Raw genomic sequence first — 22,307 nt, forward strand, 5'->3', positions numbered from 1 at the left:
ACAGTCAAGTTTGGTTAATTCTACATGTGCCCACCGGGCATGTGTCCATACCGCTCCTGTAAAGCACTGGAGATGATGTCCTGCACCCATCACCACATGTGGACTTACCCAAAGCATGTGAGAGCAGGTGAATGGGGCTGGCATGGGGCTGGAGCACACTTGGTTTCAATTTCTGTGTCCCCCAGCCATAGGGTATGATCTTGGGAATCATCAGTTAAGCTCATGTTTACTCATTAATTCTGCCCAAGACTCATCCTAGTTTTCTCCACTGCCAGAGGTGCTTTACAAATGGGAAACAGAAGATCTGGGGACTCAGGTGGGGTGTAGAGGGTCCAAATCCACCCCTGACTCTCTGTGCTTCTTTTACTGAGGACAAAGAGAGACAAACTAGAACTGCCATATCTCCCCATGGCATTAGAAAAATAAATTTATAAAATATTTTGTAGCATTAAATTACTGCAGCGCTAAAGTCCTTCTGTAATTACCTGTGCCTGACTGGTGTCTTTATTAGTGTGCTTAAAGCCTCCATGCTCACATCTGTTTGTAGATGTCCTCCGGAGCAGGGTGGTCTCTTGCTGTAGCAGTGATGATAAATACTTTGCTCTTATGGATTAGATTATTCCTTGCAAGTTGTTCTTTGTTTCACTGGAGGTCAGCTATACTCATCATCTGTTAGGATTTGCTCCCCTGGGCCCTGTCCGTGTCCCGTCCCCCCCCCACTCCCCGGTTAAATCAGATCCTTTGTTCTGTGGCTGTAGCAGAAAGGAGCGTTCCTCCAGACAGCTGTGAAGACAAAAACGTGCAGGCATGGGTGTTGCCTCTCTCTGCAGCTTTCTGCCTCTCTTCTCCCATCGCCAGCTCCCCACGCACGATGCTGGCTCTGAGAGGTGGTTGTGTCCTCTCTGTACCATCCATTCCCCGGTTCAACTCCTTTTGAAAAGAGAGACCAGATGTTATAATCCTCTGGTAAGCCCTAAAATTGGCAGGGGTTTTGTGTTTGTTTCCCTCCTCCTGTTTTATTTTCATAAGCCTATAGATTGACTTTATTTCTCTTAAAGGTTTTTAGGCAGGGAGACTGCTATTCATCCGCTTTAATTAAAGCAGTATAGGGAATTAGGCCTTTCACAGGGGTGGTTCTGGTGATGGCTCTGAATGTTTTTGTTAGTTTTCCTCCCTTCTGAGCAAATGCTTGGAAGCGTGAGTTGGAGCTTAAGCTTTTTAATTACCAGGGAGTAAAATTACTACATTATGTTGAGGTGGTTTCTTTGCAAAGGAAGAACTGTTTCTTGGCTGCTGCCATGTGCAGTAGCATGACTAAGAGAGGATGGTTCACTGTTGCATCCTCTGAGGACAAGGAGGGTGGCGGGGACAAGGAGGGAATGTGAATTTGGGTACTGAAGGGCTGAGGGAGTTGTTGGGGTAATAGAGGGTGACCTGTGGCTTTTGCAGTGCAGTGTGAAGGAGGGGAGGTGGTGGGAGCCCGGTCCCTCCTCCTGACGGTGCCCAACTGTTTCCCACGAGAGTCTGGTTTAGATTACGTTGCCCAAGGCACAGTTTCTCTTGACGTTGGTACCACACTGAAAGAGCTGAGAGCATCAGGGAGAGCCAAGTACTGCTCTTCCCAAGCGATTTACTGTCTCTCGCTCCCATTTTATCCTCCTTCAAAGCAATGCTCTCAGGCTCATAAAACACAGCCTCATGCAAACAGAGGCTGGTGCAGACAGGCTGTAGGAACCTCCCACTGGCATACGGGGATCACAAACTGAGCTTTTTCTGGATCTTGGGGAAGGCAGCAAAAGCCTCCTTCCAGAGCATGTGATTGTTTTGGGTGAGCGAGCGAAGGGTCTCAAGAGCAGTTCTCAGGCTGACCTGGGGAAGCAGCTGGCTTTTGCTGCCTGGAGTGTTCGAATTATTTCAGGATAGTTTTACAGTGTGAAAGGCTCCAGCAGGAAATTTTCAGAGGAGCACAAGTGTCATCTGACCCCAGCTCCTGTTTTCTGAAGTATCAGTGTGTTCCTGGTGTGTGTTTGGAAATTTGACTTCTGTTTCAAATTGGTTGGCTGGAGTGTCAAGAATGTCAGTGTGCTTGCAGAAAAACCTGTATTTACCCGTGGGTCCTTGGGGAGAGGGGGTAATCCTCTTCAGTCTCGTTAACTGCAGTCTCTTGCTTCTGTCCTTGCATGCAGCTTGTCTCCAGCACAAGGACACAGCTTTTCTTGGCTTTCTCAGCTGGATGAGCCACATGTAGGTCCTTGTGGTGCTGCAGAGTGGCCAGCAAGGGTGTTTGTGTCCGCTTCTGAAGTCCTTTGGGTGCGTCTCAATGCTAGGACATGATGAAGGGACTGTCCCTGCCATGCTCCTTTCTTTCCTTCTCTCATCTATAGCCTGAAACGCTTTGCTGTCCTCCAGAGGCTCACTGATGCAGCATATGTTTCTAATCTTGTGGTGTAGCCAGGCTGGGTTCTCACTCGTAGGAATGAGACATCAGCTCCAATGTCACTCAGTTTGGTTCTGAACCGTGGCAGTCCCAGGGCCAGACTCTGCTCTCATTAATGGCTTTTTCATTCGGAAGTGTGTGCTTCCCTTTCTGCAGTGTTTCCCTATTGCAGTGCCTAGAAAGGGCCAAGAAAGAATTTTTCTTTTTGTCATTTGTAACGCCTGGGGTTCGTCAGGGGCTCTAGGTTTATTCTGTGGTTTGTTACTAATGCAGATTTCCTGGGGGTTATAAGATGATCTAAAGCAACCTGACTTGTTGAGCTGACTCAGAAGTGACCCTCCTGAATCACTCCCAGGCATCTGAGCTGTCTGAAGATTTGACTGCAGGGGATTGATCTGCTTGTCATTAAAAACAAAATGTTCTGTATGCCTTCAAAAATATCAGAAGTAAGAAAGATTCTTTGTTCTGTGAGTGTTTTCAAAAAGGTCATTTCAGTGCCCTCTTTTTCAAATAATAGTTATTTAATTAAACTCCAATGCAATATCTGAAATGCACCTGTCTTGCCCTCTTGGCACATGAACAAAAATTAATAAAATGTGAGTTAAAATATACAGTGTGGAAAACAGCATCATCCAAAACAAAATAAATACAAAAAACCCCCACCTGCTGAACTACAAATGAAACACCTGTGAAAAATACCAATCTGTTACTTTTTCTGGGTAAATAACATGAAAAAGAAGGTACTTGAAACAAGATTTGTGTATTGAATCAGAGTGATTTAAGGATCTGCTTGGGATTCGGATGGCTGTCCTGTCAGAGAAGGGGAATCAAGAAGATTGGAAAGTGCGTACTTCTGAAATGCTCAAGATGCATGTGTAAACTAAGGCTTGCCACAGCATCAGTGAGTGAACGGGAGAAGTCCTTTTAATTCCTCTGCACTCTGGATAAGGTCTTCAACAAGTCATCAGCCTTATTGTGCACAGTCCTTTTCCCCCTGTTGGTCATCTTCTCGCTGTGTCCCTTCCTCATCACATCGGGTTCACCTTGGAGAGCAAAGTCATTGGAACTGGTCATTATTTGAGTGTCTGCTAAGGTAGATTACTGCAACCATGGGCTTTGACCAGGTGAAAGGGAGAAACAGTGGTGAATCAGATGTAAACTTTTCTTTGTGTCCTAAAGATATTGAATGTGCATCCTCCTTACTTGTCGTAGTGCATTGGAGAGGTGATTTTGGATTTGGACTGCCTGGGGAGGGGAGGAATCGCCATCTTTGGAGGTCTATAACCACAAGTTAAACAAACTTCTTCGGTTGTGCCATAGGTAAAGTTGATTATGCCATGAATCAGGGTAATGGATTTGCTGGTCTCTTGAGCTCCCTTCTAGTGCTGATTTCTGTGATTTAGTTATTTAGAGCCATACTGTGAAAAGATTGTGATGAAGATTAATTCAGAGTGGGTAGCAGTTGGATATGAAGGGTCAGTAGTTTGTAGTTGTAAGATCTCAGTCTCAAAAAGAAGAATTTTAGTCTACCCAGTAGCAGAAACTTCTCAAGATCTAATGTTTTCCTGAACTACTCTAGGTTTTTAATTCAAACCCCATGATTTCTGGACAACACCCCTCTGATTTGTAAGTGGCAGCAGTATAATTCTTGTCACCACAACACCAGTCCCTCAGTTGAATGTGCTCTTTGAAGCGTACAGGTATGAATATTGCATTCAGAAGGTCTCATGTCACAGAGGAGTCATTGTAGCAGTGGCAAGAAATACTTTTTATTTCCTCCTCTCTACAAAGAAAAAACCCAATCTTTCAAATCCATTTGCAACAACATAGTTTTATGTAACACAGCAGGTAATGCTCTCTCCTGCATCTTGCAAATGAGTCCAGTGGGAGGTTCTGCTGCCTGGTGTGGGCGCTTGGGTGCCTGAGGAATTTCTCTACTGGGCCGCACTGGTCCCATTTCCCTTCTCTCCCCATCCCTGTGCCTTCATGCCCAGGACTTTACTACCGGTCGAATCTGAATCTGCTGTGGTAGGTGCAGCATTGCCACACTGCTGAACAGGCTGCCTTTAATGCTGCATGTTTCTTGCAGTCGGGTAGTTTTGAGGTATGACCTGGATTTTGTTTTGCACAGGTGCTCAGTGTTAATTCAGGTGCTCGGTACCTCTCTGCTATGTATTAACTTGTTCCAAATCCGCAGTGGACCTTAGCGTTTTGAATCTGGAGGGACAGTCTTGTGTTTGTACAGTATCTGGGATGGTGGGTTTCTGCTCTGGGTTTAAATATTTTGGAAAATACCTTCAGGTTCCTTGCAGAAGGACCACTCCTCTCCAGCCATCCCCCCCACCCCTGCTGTCACGCCGCTGGCTGGGAAGTTGCATTTCCACTGTGCTGATCCTGAGAAGGGACCCACTCTTACCCTGCCTGGGGAAGAAGTGAGAGCTCGTTCTGCTCAAATCAGCATGGAAAAATATTACGCAGGGTGAGGCTGAATTCCGTCCAAACATAAATAGAGTAGCATGCCCCAGAATATCTCTTTGGTCTAAGTCTTGCTCAGCAGTCGAAAGTCCCAAGTACCAATAAAGTCACTGACTAATGAACATTACTCAGTTCCTTTGGGTGCTTGGCTAGGGGCACTCATAGTTTCCAGTCATACAATTTCTCATTTTTACTTTAAGCAGTCCTGTTTTCCTTTAGTCTTTCAGCCTTAAAGAGACATTGAGTAACAGTCAAGGGATCCCAGAGACATGGATCTTTTTGGCTTCCTTTCCTGCTACCTGGAAACACCTTCTTTATCTCTGGTGCCAGCTGAAGTGTTAGTTTTCTGGTTTATTTTCTCTCACCCTTTCTGAGTATCTCTTTCTTGCCCCTTTTCCAGTGGGACTGAAAAAAAACCTGGGATTTTCCAAGCAGAAGTGTGTCTCGGAGATATGCAATGGAGATGAATTGACACTAGGACGTTTGCTCTGAACACTGGGTATTTGATGGGGAGAGAGGAAGGGATTAAAACCCAAATCTGAACTGAAATTAGGCAAATTATTTCTGTAAAAACTTCAGGGAAGGCCAGCCCTGGTTTCTGGAGAGTTCATTCTTGAGTGCTGTTGGAGATAGAAAGAACAGCCGATCTCCAGATGAGTCATTAGGCTGGCACGTGGGGAAACTTCGGTTCAGTTCCTTGTGGTCTCTTGCAGGAGTTTACCTGAATGAGAGCTGTGAGTCCTTGAACTGTCATTGATACCTTGTCCTGTGTCATTCAGAACTGCAGCATGGCACCAGTGTTTAGTGACCTTCTGTATCCAGTCCTGTCTCCAGGGTCCTCATGCCTGGTGGCACGTCTTTGAATGGCGGTGGCTCTGCTGAGGGGTCTTGAACTCCTGTATCAAGTGAGCTGCTGGTGTTGTGATTTCAGGTATGCGACCCATTGCCTTAGCTAAATTCCCTCCTGTTGCACCACCAAAATACAGGTATGTATCCGAGGGAGGATCGTGAACGTTTTAGGTAGTTGTGTTGCCCAGGAACTTGTTTCACACCTTCAAATCAGAACATGGGTCCATGAATTGGTGGCTTGAGCTGTGTCAGCAAGTCCTGAGCAAAGCCAGGTCAGTCATTTCATCCTGATCTGGCTCCAGGTGATCTGTGTAGGTCCACTGGTGGGGAGAGATGTGTCGCCTGCTTCCTAAAGCTGGCCTGAATATTTCTTTTTCACAGAAGTAACACCAGAATATGCTTGGACTATACAAAAGCTGCAATTGAAATTTACTGGGGGATGGTTTCTGCAGTAATTATCTACAGTACCTGGCATATGCAACAATATAAATTTGTGGCTGTGCCATGCTCGTATATTTGACTTATTTCATTGTGGTCATTGCATAAAAGTATCACCTGTCAGTGAAATAATCTCCATCTTTGGAGTCTAACACAGTGAAATTTGGACAGCAACATTACACCTCAGATTATGAGTAGGGATAAAGAAGAATCCCACGTGCAATTGACCATGGCAAATCCAATTCAAACTGCAAAGGGATATTTTTCCTCCCATTAGGCAGAATGTGATTAATTTCCCATGTGGAAAATTGTTCAAGACAGACGTGCTCATAAATTATGGCATAAGAGATCCTATTACTACAAGCTCCATCAAAACCTACTGTGCCTCCCAAAATAGCAATAAGAAGATAATTATATTAACAGCCATTCTTGTTATTTGATGTGTGACTGACATAGGCTGTAAGCTTATTTTCTGCCAGGTTGGAGCCTTCATTTAAGGATGGATGCTTTGGCATTTGTGGACATCAACAATAATCCTCAGTTTCTGACATTTGAAATTAAAAATGGGATAGGAAGGTTTTTAAAATAGGGGATTGAAAGGCAATAGGTGCAAATGGACACACAGTTTAAAACAATGCATCCTCTGGGGCTGGAGACTCAAAACTTCATATCCAAATAGAAACATGATTTTACCAGCAAGGATTCTTGAGGGACCTGTTCAACCCAGCATCTGCCAAAGTGATGTAACTTAGCTGATCACAAAATTTACTTAGGATACTCAGATTTGGAGCTGACTGCAAAAAGTTGGAGGAGGGTCTCATGATACTGATGGTAAAAAGGCAGTTTCGTATTGGTAAGTGCAAAGCAATGCTATGGGGGGGGGGGGGGGGGAAGGACCGTCGCAATCTAGGAAGGAGATTTCAGTAGTTCTGAGGCTGTTCCCATGAAAACTGCAGCTCAAGAGTCAGCAGCAGTCAGAAAGCCAAAGGTGGTGTTAGAAAAAGTTAGGCAAAGAACGGGGAACAAAACCCAGAGCCTCAGCTGTGGAAATCCACGATTTCCCCACATAATGAATACTGTGTGCAGGTCTGGTCATTGCCTCTCAGAAAGGTACATGGCAAAGTAAAGTGCTGTGAGGGATGACAAGGAGTGATTAGAGGGAATTGGCTTCTGTATGAAGGGAATAAATAGATGAAGTCTTCAGTCTGGAACAAAGATGATGGGATAGAGTAGAAATTTGTGGAATCACAAAGAATTTGAGAGAGTGAAGGGGACACAATTACTTCTACTTCTCAGTATGCAAAAACCAGGTGCAGCCTGTGAAATTTGGAAAGCAAGCTTAAAATGAACAAAAGGAAGTGTGTAATCACATGCTGTGTGATTAAATTTTGAAATTAATTTCCAGAGGACTCTATAGGGACCACAATATCTGTGGGTTCAAAAATGTACTAGAGCAGTTTCTGTAGGATGGAGCCAGCACTGGTTGGAAAAAATTATTTTCTAATTCTGAAAAAGTCTAACCACTGACGTACAGGAATGGGGAGTGTGTATCAGGAGAAGGATCCCATTACTTGAGTCCTGTTCTTTAATTTCTTGCCTGACTTTTACTGGCCACTCTTGTAGTCAGGGACCTAGACTACAGAGGTCTGAGTCCCAACCAAATACAACATTCCTATATCGCTGCAACAAAGTGGGCTAAATCTCAACGTTGACTAAATCTTCTGTCCTTTTTTCGTGTGTTATAACTACCAGTGAAGCTGCATTCTTGAATTGTAGCAGCTAAACCCATAGATGGTGATCCTCCATCTAGAAGTGGAGGAGATGGCGTCTGTCTGTGCTTGACCTTCTGCTTGGAGACCACAAGTCTGCAGGCTGGACCACCTTAGAGGGGTTAGCTGAGGTACCCAATAGTGGGACTTTGTACCTCTGGCCAGCCCCGCGTAGCGCTACACACCAGGACACAAAGGCAAACAGCATTTGGGGAGCTGCCATTCCTGTGTGGTGGCACAGGGAGAGAAAGACCAGTTTGTTTGGTGATGTGGATTTTGTTAGCAGCCAGTCGCGTTTGGCTGCTCAGTCTCTCCGTGGCTTCAAATGCAATTAATCAGGGCCCGAAAGGGTAATTATCAGCTCACATTCCTAATTCAGATTCCTGTGCCTGTTACTGTTTTTTCTTTAATTTAGCAATAAAGTTGGGGTTATTTTCATGTTTTTATGCTGCTGGCCCAGCGATCCTTATTAAAAATAAAAAATAGCAAAACATTAGTTTCCAGTCCACCTTTTTTTCTTCTCCCTGGGAAATGAAAAGGCTGTATTAACTGTGAAAGGGAAACTAAGGCGTGCATAGTCCTAGGGTCCTGCTGTCACCTTGGCTGAAAGCACTTTTCCTTTCATGGGGCAAGTAATTCCTTAGAGCATTAATCCCTGAAAGAGGCTTGTTATTCTGCAGTGGGTGAAGCTGTTGACATCTGACAGTGCGGTTTCCTCCTTTGATCAGACATAGGTACCTTGCTGAACCCAGGGGAAGGTGGTCCTGGAAAGCTGGGGATGATCAGCATCCTCCACCCTGAGTTCCAGGGCAGCAGTTCTGCCCTCGGGCGTGCTCTCACACCCTTAACGCTGCATTTATTTGCATGTGGAGGAACCAAACCAAGAGGAATGTTTCAGGGAGATTGTCCTCAGCTGTCTTCTGGCATCATCAGGCACTGCTGGTGCCAAGTTGCATGTGAGCATAGTTTGGCTGAAGTGGTATGAGCTGGAAATGGCTGAAGAGCTCACACACTGAGGAGCCGGGTGTGAAGGAGGCTGATTATCTGATAAGTAATTATAAAATAATTTCCGTGTTCCTGTGCATCAGCTGAGCCATGGTAACTGCTGATGTGAGTGCTTTTAGTTGTGCAGTTGAGGTGGAGCAATCTGAGCAGCCTTGCTGTCCCCAAGAGGCTGAGTGACTGGACATCGGCTCATGGTGTAGGCTGGATGCGCCCATGGTTCACTGTGTCCACTGCCTGCCAAAGGAGTGGGTTAGCCGAGCATCCAGTAGCTGGGCAGGGGCAACAGGAGTGGCTTCATGGTCAAGAGTTAAAAAGGAGGTGCTGTTGTTGAGTGGCCTGGCCACAGACCTGACCCAAAGGCTGTTTTGTCAGGCAATGTGGTGTGGTGGGTTGACCTTGGCTGAACGCCAGGTGCCCACCAAGCTGCTTTTGTCACTCCCCTCCTCAGCAGGATAAAGGGGAGAAATTAAGATGGAAAAAAACTTGTGAGTCAAGATAAAGGCAATTTAATAAAGCAAAAGCAAAGGTTGTGCATGGAAGCAAAGGAAAACAAAAGATGTATTCTCTGCTTCTCATCAGCAGGTGATACCCGGACACTTTCTGGGAAGCAGGGCTTCAGTACCGTGGTAGTGGTGGCTCCGGAAGACAAACATCATAAATAACGAATGCCACTGCTTCCTCCTCCTTTCTCTTAGCTCTTATTGATGAGCAGACACCATATGGTATGGAATATCCTTTTGGTCACTTTGGGTCAGCTGTCCTGGCTCTGTCCCCTCCCAAGATCTTTCCCACCCCCAGACTGCTGGTGAGAGGCGGGGGTGATGTTGGAGGGGCAGCCTTGATGCTGTGTGAGCACTGCTCAGTAGGCGCCAAAACACTGGTGCGTTATCACCGCCTTTCTAGCTACCAATAGAAAGCACAGCACTATCAGAGCTGCCATAGGGAAAATAAACTCCATCTCATCCAGACCAAGTACATGTGGGCAGATTGTACATCCCAGCTTGGTTATTGCACTGCAAGGTCAGAGGAGGCAGGGGAAGCGGTGCAGGTCTGTCTTCAGAATCAGCGCAGGGAAGTGCAAACGTGACTGTACCAGTCAGACCCGCTGCGTGTGCTGGAAGTAAAAGTGCCCTGCTCTCTTCTCCTGTTAACACACAGGAATCTGGCATCCCTGGCTTAAAGCACGTGCTCCTGAGCCTTTGAGATCAACAGTAGCTTTATCAGGGATCAGAGCAGGCAGAGGGGAAATCCCAAAAAATGTCATAATGACACAGAAAGGTAAGACATGCTAAAAAGTCGTGGAACCAGGGAGTGATGCCTGTGGCTTGAGATGGTGTCTTGCGCTGCAGATGAGCTTCCTGACTCAGAGGCTGGCCAGTTTTGGTCTGATTGTTGTTCAACAGTACTTCTGTGCCAGTTGTTGTCTACTGAAAATTCAGCTTAAAACTAGTCAGGGGTTTCACTTAGAGGACTGCAGGAGAGTACTTCCATTTGGAAAAAGAGAACAGTGCTCTGTTTTGCAAAGCACAGGGGATTTTGTTTCTGAATACTGCTCTCTGAAACCCCAGCTGGTGAGTTCCAGCCTCTGACAAGCACAGACACCTAGGTATGTTTGCCGGCAAGTTGTTTGTTTGTTTAATTTCTGTGTTAATTGGTGCCTTCCAAATACCACAACTGCTCTGAGGAGCACTGTCGGTGCCAATCTGACTGCTGAATTTTATCTCCTGTAGTGTAGGACATGTATACCTGGCAGCAGCTAACTTCGTGTCTTCCACAGGAGAGAATTTTGCCTCATTTGTGGCAGAAATTGAGGATTTGTTTATGATTAGAATAAATGTTTGAACAGAAAGATTTTCTGGCCCCAGATGCCAAGGTAGGTGTATTTTCATTCTGCATGCCATCACCAGAGGGATCTAGGGACTGGCTTTTTTGCTTTCATTAGCGTGTGCTCATTTTGTGACCTTGTGAAGCCACCTTTGCATCCCTACCCCTCAATTTCTACCTGCAATGTTCCTGTAAGAGTATATGCCACAGCACCGTGTTATTGCATGTTCTACCTCTTAGTAATAATAACTTTGATCTGCATGGTGTGAGTGCAAATATTATTTTATTCACAGCTCCAGTTCTCAACCAGCTTAAGGGTGGAGTCTCCTAAGCAGTGTTGTTGCCAGTCATACCAAAGGATGTGGCTAGGTTTTCCAGTGTAGTTTGGCATGGATGTGGTGCACATCCATCTGCCTCCACTGACCTTGCTGCAAGGTCTTCGACCCTCATGGATGTAGCTCAAAGGCTGCCTGTTGGTAAGACTGGTGCTGGCCCAGTGTCTGTGAGGTAGTGTCTTGGGCTTAGTGTCACACCAGTGTGTGCATTCGTGACAAGTCTCACAAGACCTTGTGAGACAGTACAAATGTTTTAATAGGCTTAATTTGTGGCAGCTCCTGCCTTAAAAGATTGAAGTGTGACCATATGGTCTTTCCCTGAGAGTCGATGCCACCGAGTGTCAGCAGAAAGACTTCTATTGACTTGAGCAGACCCCAGTGAGCAAGGTGGTACTTCGTGTATTTTTGGAAAGAACAGAGGAAGAGTTTAGTTAGCATAGCTACAGGGGCATGGTCTTGCCCTTCTGGAAGAGCACTTTTCATGGTTAAGGTGGCACAAAGGCATTTGAGAGGCTCTTGCCTTTCCCACTCGGGGGTCAGGAGCTGGAGTAGCTCAGATGATAGAAACGTGTTCACCACCAAGTATGTAATACAAACAGGGGCTGCTGGTTCCCAAACTTGTTGGACCAAAGTATAGCGATCCGTATCATTCCCACAATGGCTAGGGAGTGAAAGTTACTCTTGAACACAGCTCTGCAGGCTGTCTATGGACCACTAGTGATTTGGAGATTACAGGTTAGGAGGTACTAACTACCTAGGTGGAAGCAGGACACTGGCATCAGCTGGTAACAGGAAGAAAACCAAGTGTTTCAGTAATGAGAAGTAGTAGTTGACATTTCTGTGATTGGTTTGGTGTAGGGTGTAGATAGTTTGATTGTTACTTAAGCCCTGATGTTTCCGCATGTTGGATGACTTGGTCCTGGAAATTTGGAAACAGATCTTTTTGGAGGATGTTCAACAAAATGCAGGATGCAGTGGGTGTGTAAGTGTTCAGATTCTTACCTTAGGGGAGGAGTATGCATAGGCTTTGGATCTGCATAGGCTTTCCTGTTTTTCTGTGTCATTTGCTTCCAGCGTAGCCAGGACTGTGTGTAAAGAGAGGGACGCTCCTGCATCCTCTGTGTGAGGAAGCTGTGCTGTTTCCTAAGGCAGTTTTTCTCAGATGTTTTGAAAATGTGACCTTCTTTTGGCTCCTTGTTTCTGGGACTCAGAATTATCGTCAGGTTGGTTTCTCCGGGTGAGGGTGTGCCAATTGCCAGTGTTGCTGGCTGCAGGTATGAATACCATTCTCCCTCTCCCCTCGGACGAACTGACTGCTTTCAGCAATTAAAAGCAGTTGGCTGTTTGCAGGCTAATGTAGCGCTTGCAACCAGTAATTAGAAAGGAGTTCACTTTCCCCCTTGGTGAAGCTGAGCCATGTATTTGGAGGAGGCACTGGTTTCACTGCAGAAATTTAAAACTTTAGTCACTGCATCAACACTCCCAACATTTTGCAACTACTCACAGACTGGGAAGTTCTATTTCGAGGGATATGGGCGCTTGTGCTCACACTGAGATCCTCTTGCGTGGGGTAGGTGCTTTACTTTGCTGTACTCTGGTGGTAAACTTGGTTTACGCAAAGTGATGGATCTCTTCAAGTTTGCTGGTACATACAGACCAATACACAGAGAGCCGCCGCACAGTAAGAAAATTGAAAGGATAATTTTGTAGCATTTTCACGTGCCCTTTCCAGACCAAACACTGCATAATTTGCCTGCACCATGATTCCTGCCTTGCTTTGGAGAGGTGGGAGTTTTGCAGCTGTGACAGCTGAGGAGGAGATTACAGGAGCAATGGGTTGTTTGGGTGGTAGCAGCAGGACACAGAGCAACATGAAGTAGCTCTTGGCTTCTGCAAAACACTGTACAAACAGTAACAGAGCTGTTAGCTTGAGATTTGCACCCCATAGTCCCCATCTGTCACTCCTGAATTTCAACATCAGTGCTCATGGCGTTTCTCCTTCTTCAGGCTGTGCCTGGTGCTTGAATTCCCGAAGTCTGTCCTAGCAAAGCTGTTCTAGAGCTCTTGTCCCTGGAGGTTAGTAGCCACCCCTACAGATGGTGAAAAGCAGCCAGGTTCCGAGTTAGGAGCTCTTTGCTGCTGGGGAATCCAGCTTCACCTCTTGCCTGTCTTTGTTTTCCCCTTGTAACTATTCACATAAGGGCATATTCTGCTTATCAGTTTTAATGGAGGAAGATTTGTCTTCCTGGTGATTTTCTTTTGTACAAGCTGTGTTATTTCCCATGCTTTATTGCTTCTCAGTGATTTTCTTTAACACGGCAACTTATGCACATTAACAACAGGATCCAAGTGCAGGACACCCTCCCCACCATCCCCCATATCTCTGGGCAATATTGTTATTGCTTGAGTTGGCTTTCCTGGCTGCCCCATCTGTCTCCATCACCATTTGTCAGCTTTCATAGTAATTCCTGCTGATTAGCAAAGGCCTTTATCAACTGAGGCTCTTTGGCAGCCAAGTTCAGGCAGCAGTTCTGACTCTGTCACGAGTTTCTACTTATTAAAAAAGTCCTTCCCCCTCCCACCGGTGGAAACACTATGAATCATTTCCCTCCCCTTTGTCAGGAGCAAATGCCATCAGTGTTAGGACCCTGGCACTGGTTTTCTGACTCCAGGAAATCATGGGTGAAACAATCCATGGAAACTGGGATCCCCATGTAAAAATAAGACATTATTTTGTAAGGAACACACCTCTCTTTTGGCCACTGTCAGATTGCCATCTGGTTGACAATCACACTTACTTCCATGAGAAACATAAAATTCTTCTGTCCCATAGTGTTGTGCTGTTGAATTACCTATTTTACATTGCAAGGTGGCAGTGAATATTTGAATGCTTCGTTTGGGAGTTACATTGTGTGACAGGTGCCTGAGAGTTTTGAGCAGGACCCTGAGGTGGATGTCACGGATAAAATGGGTTGAGGGCTATTTGTGTCATAGCTGATTGCATGTATGTGCTTCTTCAGCATATTATTTATAAAAATAATAACAGCTATGTGTACAAGTAGAAGCCTTCATAAAAATACCTGAGCAGTAAAATGGTTTTAGTTACACTGGAGGAAGCTGCTTGACCCTGTAACTGTGAGGGCTAAATTCTTTACTCTTTTTTTACCGATGCAACCCCAGTCTTAACTGCAAAAAGGGTCTGACCTCATCTCATAAGCAGACTGTCTCTGAGAAGTTGATCTGAAGTTGAACACCTTGGCAATATATATACAGACCTGGTACCTCCCAGGTTCTCGGGTAAACAGAGTAGAGAACCAACAGCACAGTAACAAGAACATGAAGAGCCGGGAACAGGAGCTCTTCCCTGCTCCTGGGGGACAGCTGACTGACAGCCTCTCCAGCTGGAGCTTCTGTAGTTGGAGGCAGCACAAGTCTCTTTTAAACATAAATCAGATGAGACATCACAGTATTTTTAATGCACTCATTAGTCTTCAGGCTGTCTGCTGTTGAATATTTATCATATGGCTTGCTTCACTTACTGCCCTCTGAAGTGTGGTGACGGCGCTTGAAGTAGAAGATTAAACGTGGATATGCATTTGTCCATCGTCCCTCTGACAGTGGGTTTGGGCTCTTCCTAACCTCTGACAGATGGGCTTTGCGTGAAACACCTTGGTGTCCTTAGACCAGTCCGTCACCCAAATGTCCCTTGAAAGGAGACTCAAGCTCAGCAATCGGAGAGTAAAAGCAAGAGGTGCATCTGTTCTGTGGTGGATTTGGAAAGGAGCTAACCAGGAATTTCCCTGCCTCCCTGTTGCCCTGCCGCAGCTCCCACTCACTGCCTGGCCCCAAAGAGCAGCAAAGCTGGCAGCTTGGGGCTGAGCCGCTGGCACAGTGGTGGGAAGATGACAAAAACATCTCAAGGTCTCGAGGCCTAGATAGGCAGCACCTCTCCTTAGCAGTGAAAGGTGTGATTAGGAGCTTTGGTTTAGAGGCCATCTTAGAGCTTACGAATCACCAGTCTAAGGCCATAGCTGCTGTGACAGCTGACATCTGCTGTGATCGTAGGGGCATATGTCCCCCTCCCTTGAAGAGGATAGACTGGATTGTCCTGCTAGGCATCCCCTCAGGGATTTCTTGTGCCTCTCTGCCCGGTGCTGTCCTGCCTTCAGACTGTGCTTCACAGTGTCACCAAGCCCACCAGGAGCTGGGCTTCTTCCCGGCACAAACCACACCACTGACCATTAAAAAACATTAGGCTGTGGACCCTTCTGGTGTGTTCAGCAGAGACCTGTAGGCTAATGGAGGGACAAGAGTGTTGGGATGCTTTTAAACCTGTTTGTTCTCGGAGTCCGTGGTGCTTGTTAAAACCTATGCTACTGTAAAGTATGAAGTTACACAGGAACAAGGTGATATTTACAGGATACCTTTAAGCTTGCAGAATCAGCAGCTGCCAGATGGACAGTCTCCTGCACAGCTTTATTCTTCCCACTTTGTGCACCCACTGTATATACAGGAGGAAACTGAGGTCCTGTGAGAGAAGAGGTGTGTGGTCGTGGAATTAAAGACTACATCTATATGTATACAGAGAGATGAAGGGATGACTTAAGATGTCCCCTACAATGCTAAACCTGATACTTTGCCTCTTATCCACATTAATTTCCTAGGAATAATATTTTCTTTAAAGCAAAAAGGATAAAAATAAATATTGTTATCCTGCATTAGCAGCAGGGCTGGAGCCCTGTGTCTTTCCCACGTCTCTCTTTCCCAGTGCTGCAGTCCTTGGAGCCCTTCCTAACATGTGCCAGATCTCCCCTGGCCTGGTCTGAGCCTGGTGCATCGGTGAATGAAATGTTTGAATGAGGCAGCTCCATCCCACGTAGCCTATAGCTTCCCATTCGAGTCTGAGACAGACTTCCCGTTCACTTTCTAGCTGGGCTGCAGCTTGGTTAAAAGCCGCTCGTTTTCCTGTAAAATGGGTATAGTGCCTGCGGAGGCTTTAAAGAGCTGCAGTAAAATGCAGGAGAGAGGAAGCAGCCCACTGTATGTACTTGCGTAGAAGTAGGTCCCTTCCTTAGGGATGTGGAAACTACCCAGAGGAAAAGCCACACGGCACACAAACCGCTACTCCACCCTCACGAGGAAATTGCCTGGGCTGTTCTGCATTTACCAGCCACCCTGGGACTTCCCTGCTTCACATCAGTAGTGGGTGAAATGCTCCTTGCCACTGCCTTCCTAAGGGCTCTTCGCTGGTGCTGACGTACCCCAATGGCTCGGCTGTCTGCCTGCTCTTTGGTTTTTTATGGCCACCCCAAGTACCTACCTCATTTGCAGAGCTTTCCATTAACAGGATCTGTGTCCAGTGCACCCGCTTGGAGAGTGTAAAGGGTGTACAGCGTGGCTGTCCTGGGTTACCTTCCTTCCCAGCCCCACGGGACCTCCCCTGCTTTCGGAGGAAGGCTAGTAGAAATGGGGGAAGGCGAAAGCAGTAGTAACTCCTACTGGATCTGCAGTGGTTTCTGCTGGCTGGTCATGATGGCCTTGGCTGAGCCTCTTTCAGCACAGTCTGTCTTCCCAGAAAAGGGGAGAAGCTGGGCATTTGGGAAGTTACCCCTCCTTAGAGTTGCTCCAGTACCCCTGGCAATGAGACTTCTCTGCCTGAAGACCTTCAGGATTTTTGAGGGGGTTCCTCCTTGCTGCCCACCAGAACTGGATGTGCTCACAGTGTGTCCTTGGTTTTCTTCCTGCTTTTTTCTTTGTTGTCTGCTACTCCATGGGGCTCTAAACTACTCAGCCTTTTCCAGATCTCAGTTTTGAATGCCATACTGGGCTAAGCAGCTACAGATCTTCCACACAGCCCTTATCAAGCCTTTTCCAGCTTTCAGTAGCAGAAAAGCAATCTTCCTTTTTCTGAAGGGATAAAAATGAAAGCACCTTCTGGGCTTTGCTTCATCCTAATGCCCCAGTTATCCTGATATTTTCCCCTTCCATTTAAGGACTGAATTAAGACTCATCATGTCCTGGGGTCTCTTTTGTACTCTGAGTTTAATATAGCATTCTTTATTATTATTTTTAGGAAAGCTGAATTGCATTTACGGGAGATCTTTAATGTGTCAAAGTCTTTGGTTCCTTTATGTTTTTATATGGTCACTGGTTTGACTTTCAACTCACAGTTTAAACAGAAAACAGGAAAGCCAGAAAGTGAGAATGTTTCCAAAACATTGCTTTCTCTTTGCAGTATATTTGTAAAAGTTACAAAGAAGGACCAAGATCTCCCACACCAGCATTTCTGGAGTACTGAGAAAGGAACTAGTTTTTTCTCTACAGCTACCACCACACTCCTTCCCCCGCGAAAAAGCGGCTTACTGCAGTGATGCAGTACAAGTACAGTGTGGTCCTGGAGGCTGTCAGAAATAATAAGAAATGTTTTGGAAGTGGAGGTAGTTCTCCCCATTTGCCAGACAGAGAAGTGGGAAAGCAGTGATGCTTTGCCGTGCCCGAAGAGGGTTGGTGCAGGCAGGCGGGAGTGCCATTTCCCTTCTCCAGAAGCTTCTGACTAAATTGCTGAAGCTCAGGTGAACATTTCAGACACCTATTGAAGATTTTCCCTGTGCTCGGTGACCATGTGGCAGCACATCCTACAGGGATGGCTCAGCACCAGCTTTGCAAAGAGATAACCACAGGGAACCCAGAGAGGTAAATTTATGGCACTAGGAAATGCTGTTACCTCACAGGACAAACTGTTCTGCTGCCAGAATTGGGGATGGAGATAAACCACTTTCTCCTGCCTGAAACAAAAGGCTTTAACACCTTCCAGATTAGCAGCTACGGAGGAAAAGGCAACCAAAAGGGGCAGAGTCTGGGAGGGTTTAGATCCTCTGCTACTGGGCTGTTAAAGGCTGTCATTTCATTAACCTCTCAGCTTGTGTAATCATGACAAAATCAAAGCCACACATCCAGATTTTTCATCTGATTTCATTTCCTAGTCCATTTTCTTATCCCATGGATGAGTATCTTATTTGCCTGTTGGCAGAAGAATTTTGGAGCAGGGAGTGGTATATATGCCAGTGGGTTTTTTACGTAGACATTTCATGGACTAAATAATGCTGGCAGATACTGTTTTCTTCCACCACAAGCAGAACGTGTAATTTATTCTTGTCTCATTACATTAAAAGAAATACAGCACAAAAGAAATAGGGAAGAAAATGACCAAAAAAGGATATGAAGATATAATCCCTTCTAGCCAAAAAAAATACCAATTCTATGACATCCTTGTGTGTGGGGAAACTCAGCTCCTAGATTATTTTGATAAACTTTGTTACAATCAGTTTCACACAAAACCCAGCCGTTTATTTAATCTTAACTGCCTGCAGAAATGTCATCCAGTAGGGACACTGAGGAGGTTATTTTTTTTTTACCTTCAAAAAAAAGAGAGTTTGTTTATTTTTCTTCTATTATTTGGTTTCCCTCTGTAGATTTATAAGGGCTCTGTCACCAACAGCATTGTATTTGCTTGTGAGCTGGCTGTGCGGTTTGTCTGCCTGCAAGGGCAGGAGCACTTGCAGTGGGGGGCAGCTGAGTAGGCAGGCGTGGGGCAGAGCTGGGGTCCACAACCCACCTCAGTGATGCTCCCGGTGCTGCCTGCATGGATGTGTCAAAGTGGCCCCAAAGTCGAAGGGAGTCATAACACAGTGTCAGTCCCTTCTAGGATAATGCCATCACTAAAAGGGAACCAAAACTATGTGTTATCTACAGGATGAAATCAGAGAAAACTGCCTCTGCCCCATGAGCCTTTCATGGCTCACAGAAGCAGGACTTCGGCAGCGGTGGCTGAGGGTTCACACCTGCTGCTGTGCCGGTGGTCGTTGTTGGCCATGCACTGCGTCTCCTGTGCAAACTTAGGACCAGCAGCATCCAGCTGCAGGAGGTGCCATGCACGCTCCTGTAATAGATACTGTCCTGCATCCCTCCGCTGCCTGCCCTGCAGCATCTTTCTGTGCAGTTTGCTCCGAGGGCAGCTGCTGATCTGCTCAAACCTCCTCTGAGTGTGCTGTCCTGTCTGTCTCGTAGCAATGGGGGGCTGCAGTCACACAAGGCTGCTGCTGTGAGAACCTCTCCAGTACCGGGGCTCCCACCAGCACTGCCACCAGCCATGGTTGGAGCCAGGGATGGCTGCTGATCTTTCTGCTGGGTGCTGTTGCACTGTCCCTCATGGCAGGTGATGCCCCTAACCCTCCTCTTTCATCTGTTCCCTCCTCAGGCAAGATCCTGTTCCGGAGGAGCCATGTCCGAGACGTAGCTGTGAAGAGGCTGAAGCCCATCGATGAGTACTGCAGGGTAAGACCTCTGGGGGGGCGCCTGGCAGCCCTGCGACGGGGGGGCTCACAGCCACTGCCAGCACTGGGCTTCCCCTGATGGATACTAGTAAAAGCTTTATCTGTGTTGTCTCTGTTATAAAGAAGGATGGTCCTTCCCAAACACCACCAAGGCTAACAGGACAGGTGAAAAGAGGCTGCTCTTTGCTCCCAGGCTCCTCGCAGCATTTTCCCCTGCAGACTGTGCACTGGGTCGGTGCCTCACGTACTCAGTAAAGGCTGTAAGACTCAGCTGCCCTAAATGTGGATTTTATTTCTGCATTGCCCTTGATGAATGCAGGAGTTGAGCCTGCAGAGGCACAACTAAGATGGCGTTTTCTTCCGTTCCCTGCCTGTCTGTCCCCCAGTGCCACATGAGGGACAGTGCCGGATGGCACAGCACGGGGGGTGGACTGGTGGCTTCCAGGAGTGCTTCTCCTGATGAGTGAAAGCCTGGAAATTTATTGCAGGACAGAAATGCATGACTCTGTTGAGAAGAAAGTTAAGTCACCTAATCTTTCCTTTCTAGCTTAGAGTTTATGATTTGATGATAATTAATCCTCTGACAGTAAATTAAAAGTCATTTCTAAGCAAGGCGGATACCCAGTTTATGTAGAGGTATAGAGCACGTCAGCACATAATTTAAACCCCAGACTTCCTTTCTTATTTCCCGTGGCGTTTTCTTTCCGTTTTTAGAAAGCCAGAGGAGCAGGTGGAGGGGAAAAAATACATTCCCAAGAACTTCTCCAGTCAGACATTTGCTCATCCAAAATTGGGAGCAGATCGCCAAAGTGCCTGAGGCGTGCTGGGGGGTGCAGTGAAACCCATGCCATCTGCACCCCCTGGGCAAGGAAGCTGGGATTAAAGTCTTATCTCATGAGATCAGGCTTTCTTGTGCGACAATTAATACACTGTCTTCCTGCCGGCAGCCAAACAGCTCCCTTTAAAATACGTAGGGTCCCACTGCGTCCCCAGCCGCCCTCCTTAGACAGGAACTGCCGGCAACGGGAGCGGTGAGGGCTGGTGTCAGGGTTCACCCAGCAGATGCGCGGTGGAGAAAGCAGTGACTTATGCCAAGGGGCAGCTGCCTCTCTGGGACCCCATTGTCTGCACCCCAGACAGACCTGACCTGACCCCCCAGGCCCGCCGGGCGGGCGAGGGATGTGTTGTGGCGTCATGTTCGTTGACACGGCGGCACTGTCCCTGCCACCCTCCTCCTTGCTTCCTTTGTTCTGTCCTGGGGAAGTCTGGCTTAGTCCATAGAATCACAGTATCACAGAATGCTTTCGCTCTGGTTCAGATGATATGGGGGCAGATCTGCTGCTGCTGCCCAGCTCAGAGACATGGCCGGATGCTTCCTCAAAGCCAAGCTGTTTATTTAACCTATTTTTTGATAGGTGCTGCTTTTATAAGCATAGATCCAGCCATGCTGGGTTAGCCCAGTTTCCCCCAGCCTAGTGTTTCTCGTCCCCAGCAGCAGCCACAGTGGTGCCCAGCACCGAGTATGACAGACCTGTAGTGACTTCTTCAGAACACTATCCCAGCTTCCAGTGGTCTCTGACTCCCAAGTTTCTTGTGCCTGATGCAATGTCTCTTTATTGCATTTGCAGTTTACTGTAATTTGTATTTAATTTGCCTCTGTACTTCACTGTAGAAGATGTTTAAATCTGGATGGCATTGGAGAGCGAGGCTGCTAGGCATTGAAAAGCTTGAGCAGGCATTACATCTCATGTCTCTGAGTGCTTCAAGAGGGCTATGTCCTCCACAGTGTCTTTCTGCTTGGAGTGTCTTTAAGAAGGCCCTGGCTAACTCGTCCATCCCCCTGGGATGTATCTTGTTGGAGCATTTATAACCCTGGTTGTGCCTGAATAGTCTGGGCTGCAGGTAGGTGGGTGCTTTTGCCAGTGCTGGGAAGTAAAGCAATGCCAATTTTTTTTTTTCCATTGCCTGCATTTGACCCATGCCTGGATATTAGTTTTTGTCTAGTGTGGATGGTAGGGAAGTCCCACTCTTCAGAAACAGTGTAAAGTAGCTATCATGTCCTGCCTGTCATCAGATTCAGTTATGGGCTGTTTTCTTCTCCTTCTGCTACAGCTTCTTCCTAATTACAGAGTGAATGAAGATGGTAGTTGGTCACACCCTCACCTGGCACAGGACATACTCAGTCATTCTTAAATGCCAGGGCATACAGTGAGCAACCTGTGTAAATAAAGAGAGGGACCAGAGAGTGGCAACTCATACCTCTCCCAGCCATTCTAAGTCTGCACATTTTCAAAGTTTTTCTTTTGAACATTTATGGCTCATCCAATTTGCATTTATTCAGAAAATGACTGTCCTATGTTATTGCTGTTCCAAACCTTGTCCAGGATATGAAAGTCCACAGGACTGAAAATAATGATGAAAATGAGACACTGAACTTCAAAGGCACAAAGAATTTAGAGAAACAGCTTGTAGAAGGAAAGCTTCTTCATCCAGTGAAATCAGCAGTAGTTCTGTTCCTGACCTTCAGCAGGGACAGGATTTCATTTCTGGTGCTTAGCAGAGGCTTAAAATTCAGGAATGCCTTCTTGCCACCTCCACCACTTACAAGGATTTTGGGAACATGACCTTCATAACCCTACTGTAATCTTCTCATCCCAATATGAAGTTAACCAGAAATGACCGAAAGCTGTGAATTGGAAACAGAAAATTAGGTGGTGAGTCTGAACCAGAGTAGCCCCGCTTTGCCAGCTTAAACCAGGCACAGAGTCTCTCCCCATTCAGCTGTAACTACAGCGGGAACCCGAGTGACTCACTTAGCTCTGATGCTAACTTCTAGAAAGCT

The 22,307-nt window shown here is 46.5% G+C and overlaps 1 protein-coding gene across 2 annotated transcripts in view; it reads left to right on the forward strand.

The window, feature by feature from the left end:
- SH3PXD2A (SH3 and PX domains 2A) overlaps nucleotides 1-22,307 on the forward strand; it is a 272,059-nt gene that overhangs the window by 92,182 nt on the left and 157,570 nt on the right. For both annotated transcript variants that reach the window (XM_055720441.1, XM_055720440.1), the window contains exon 4: nucleotides 19,390-19,466. In XM_055720441.1, the coding sequence (XP_055576416.1) occupies nucleotides 19,390-19,466 (77 nt within the window). The remainder of the gene's footprint in view (nucleotides 1-19,389; nucleotides 19,467-22,307) is intronic.

Source organism: Falco cherrug, chromosome 9 (genome assembly GCF_023634085.1).
Source record: "Falco cherrug isolate bFalChe1 chromosome 9, bFalChe1.pri, whole genome shotgun sequence".
Classification (NCBI taxonomy): Eukaryota; Metazoa; Chordata; class Aves; order Falconiformes; family Falconidae; genus Falco; species Falco cherrug.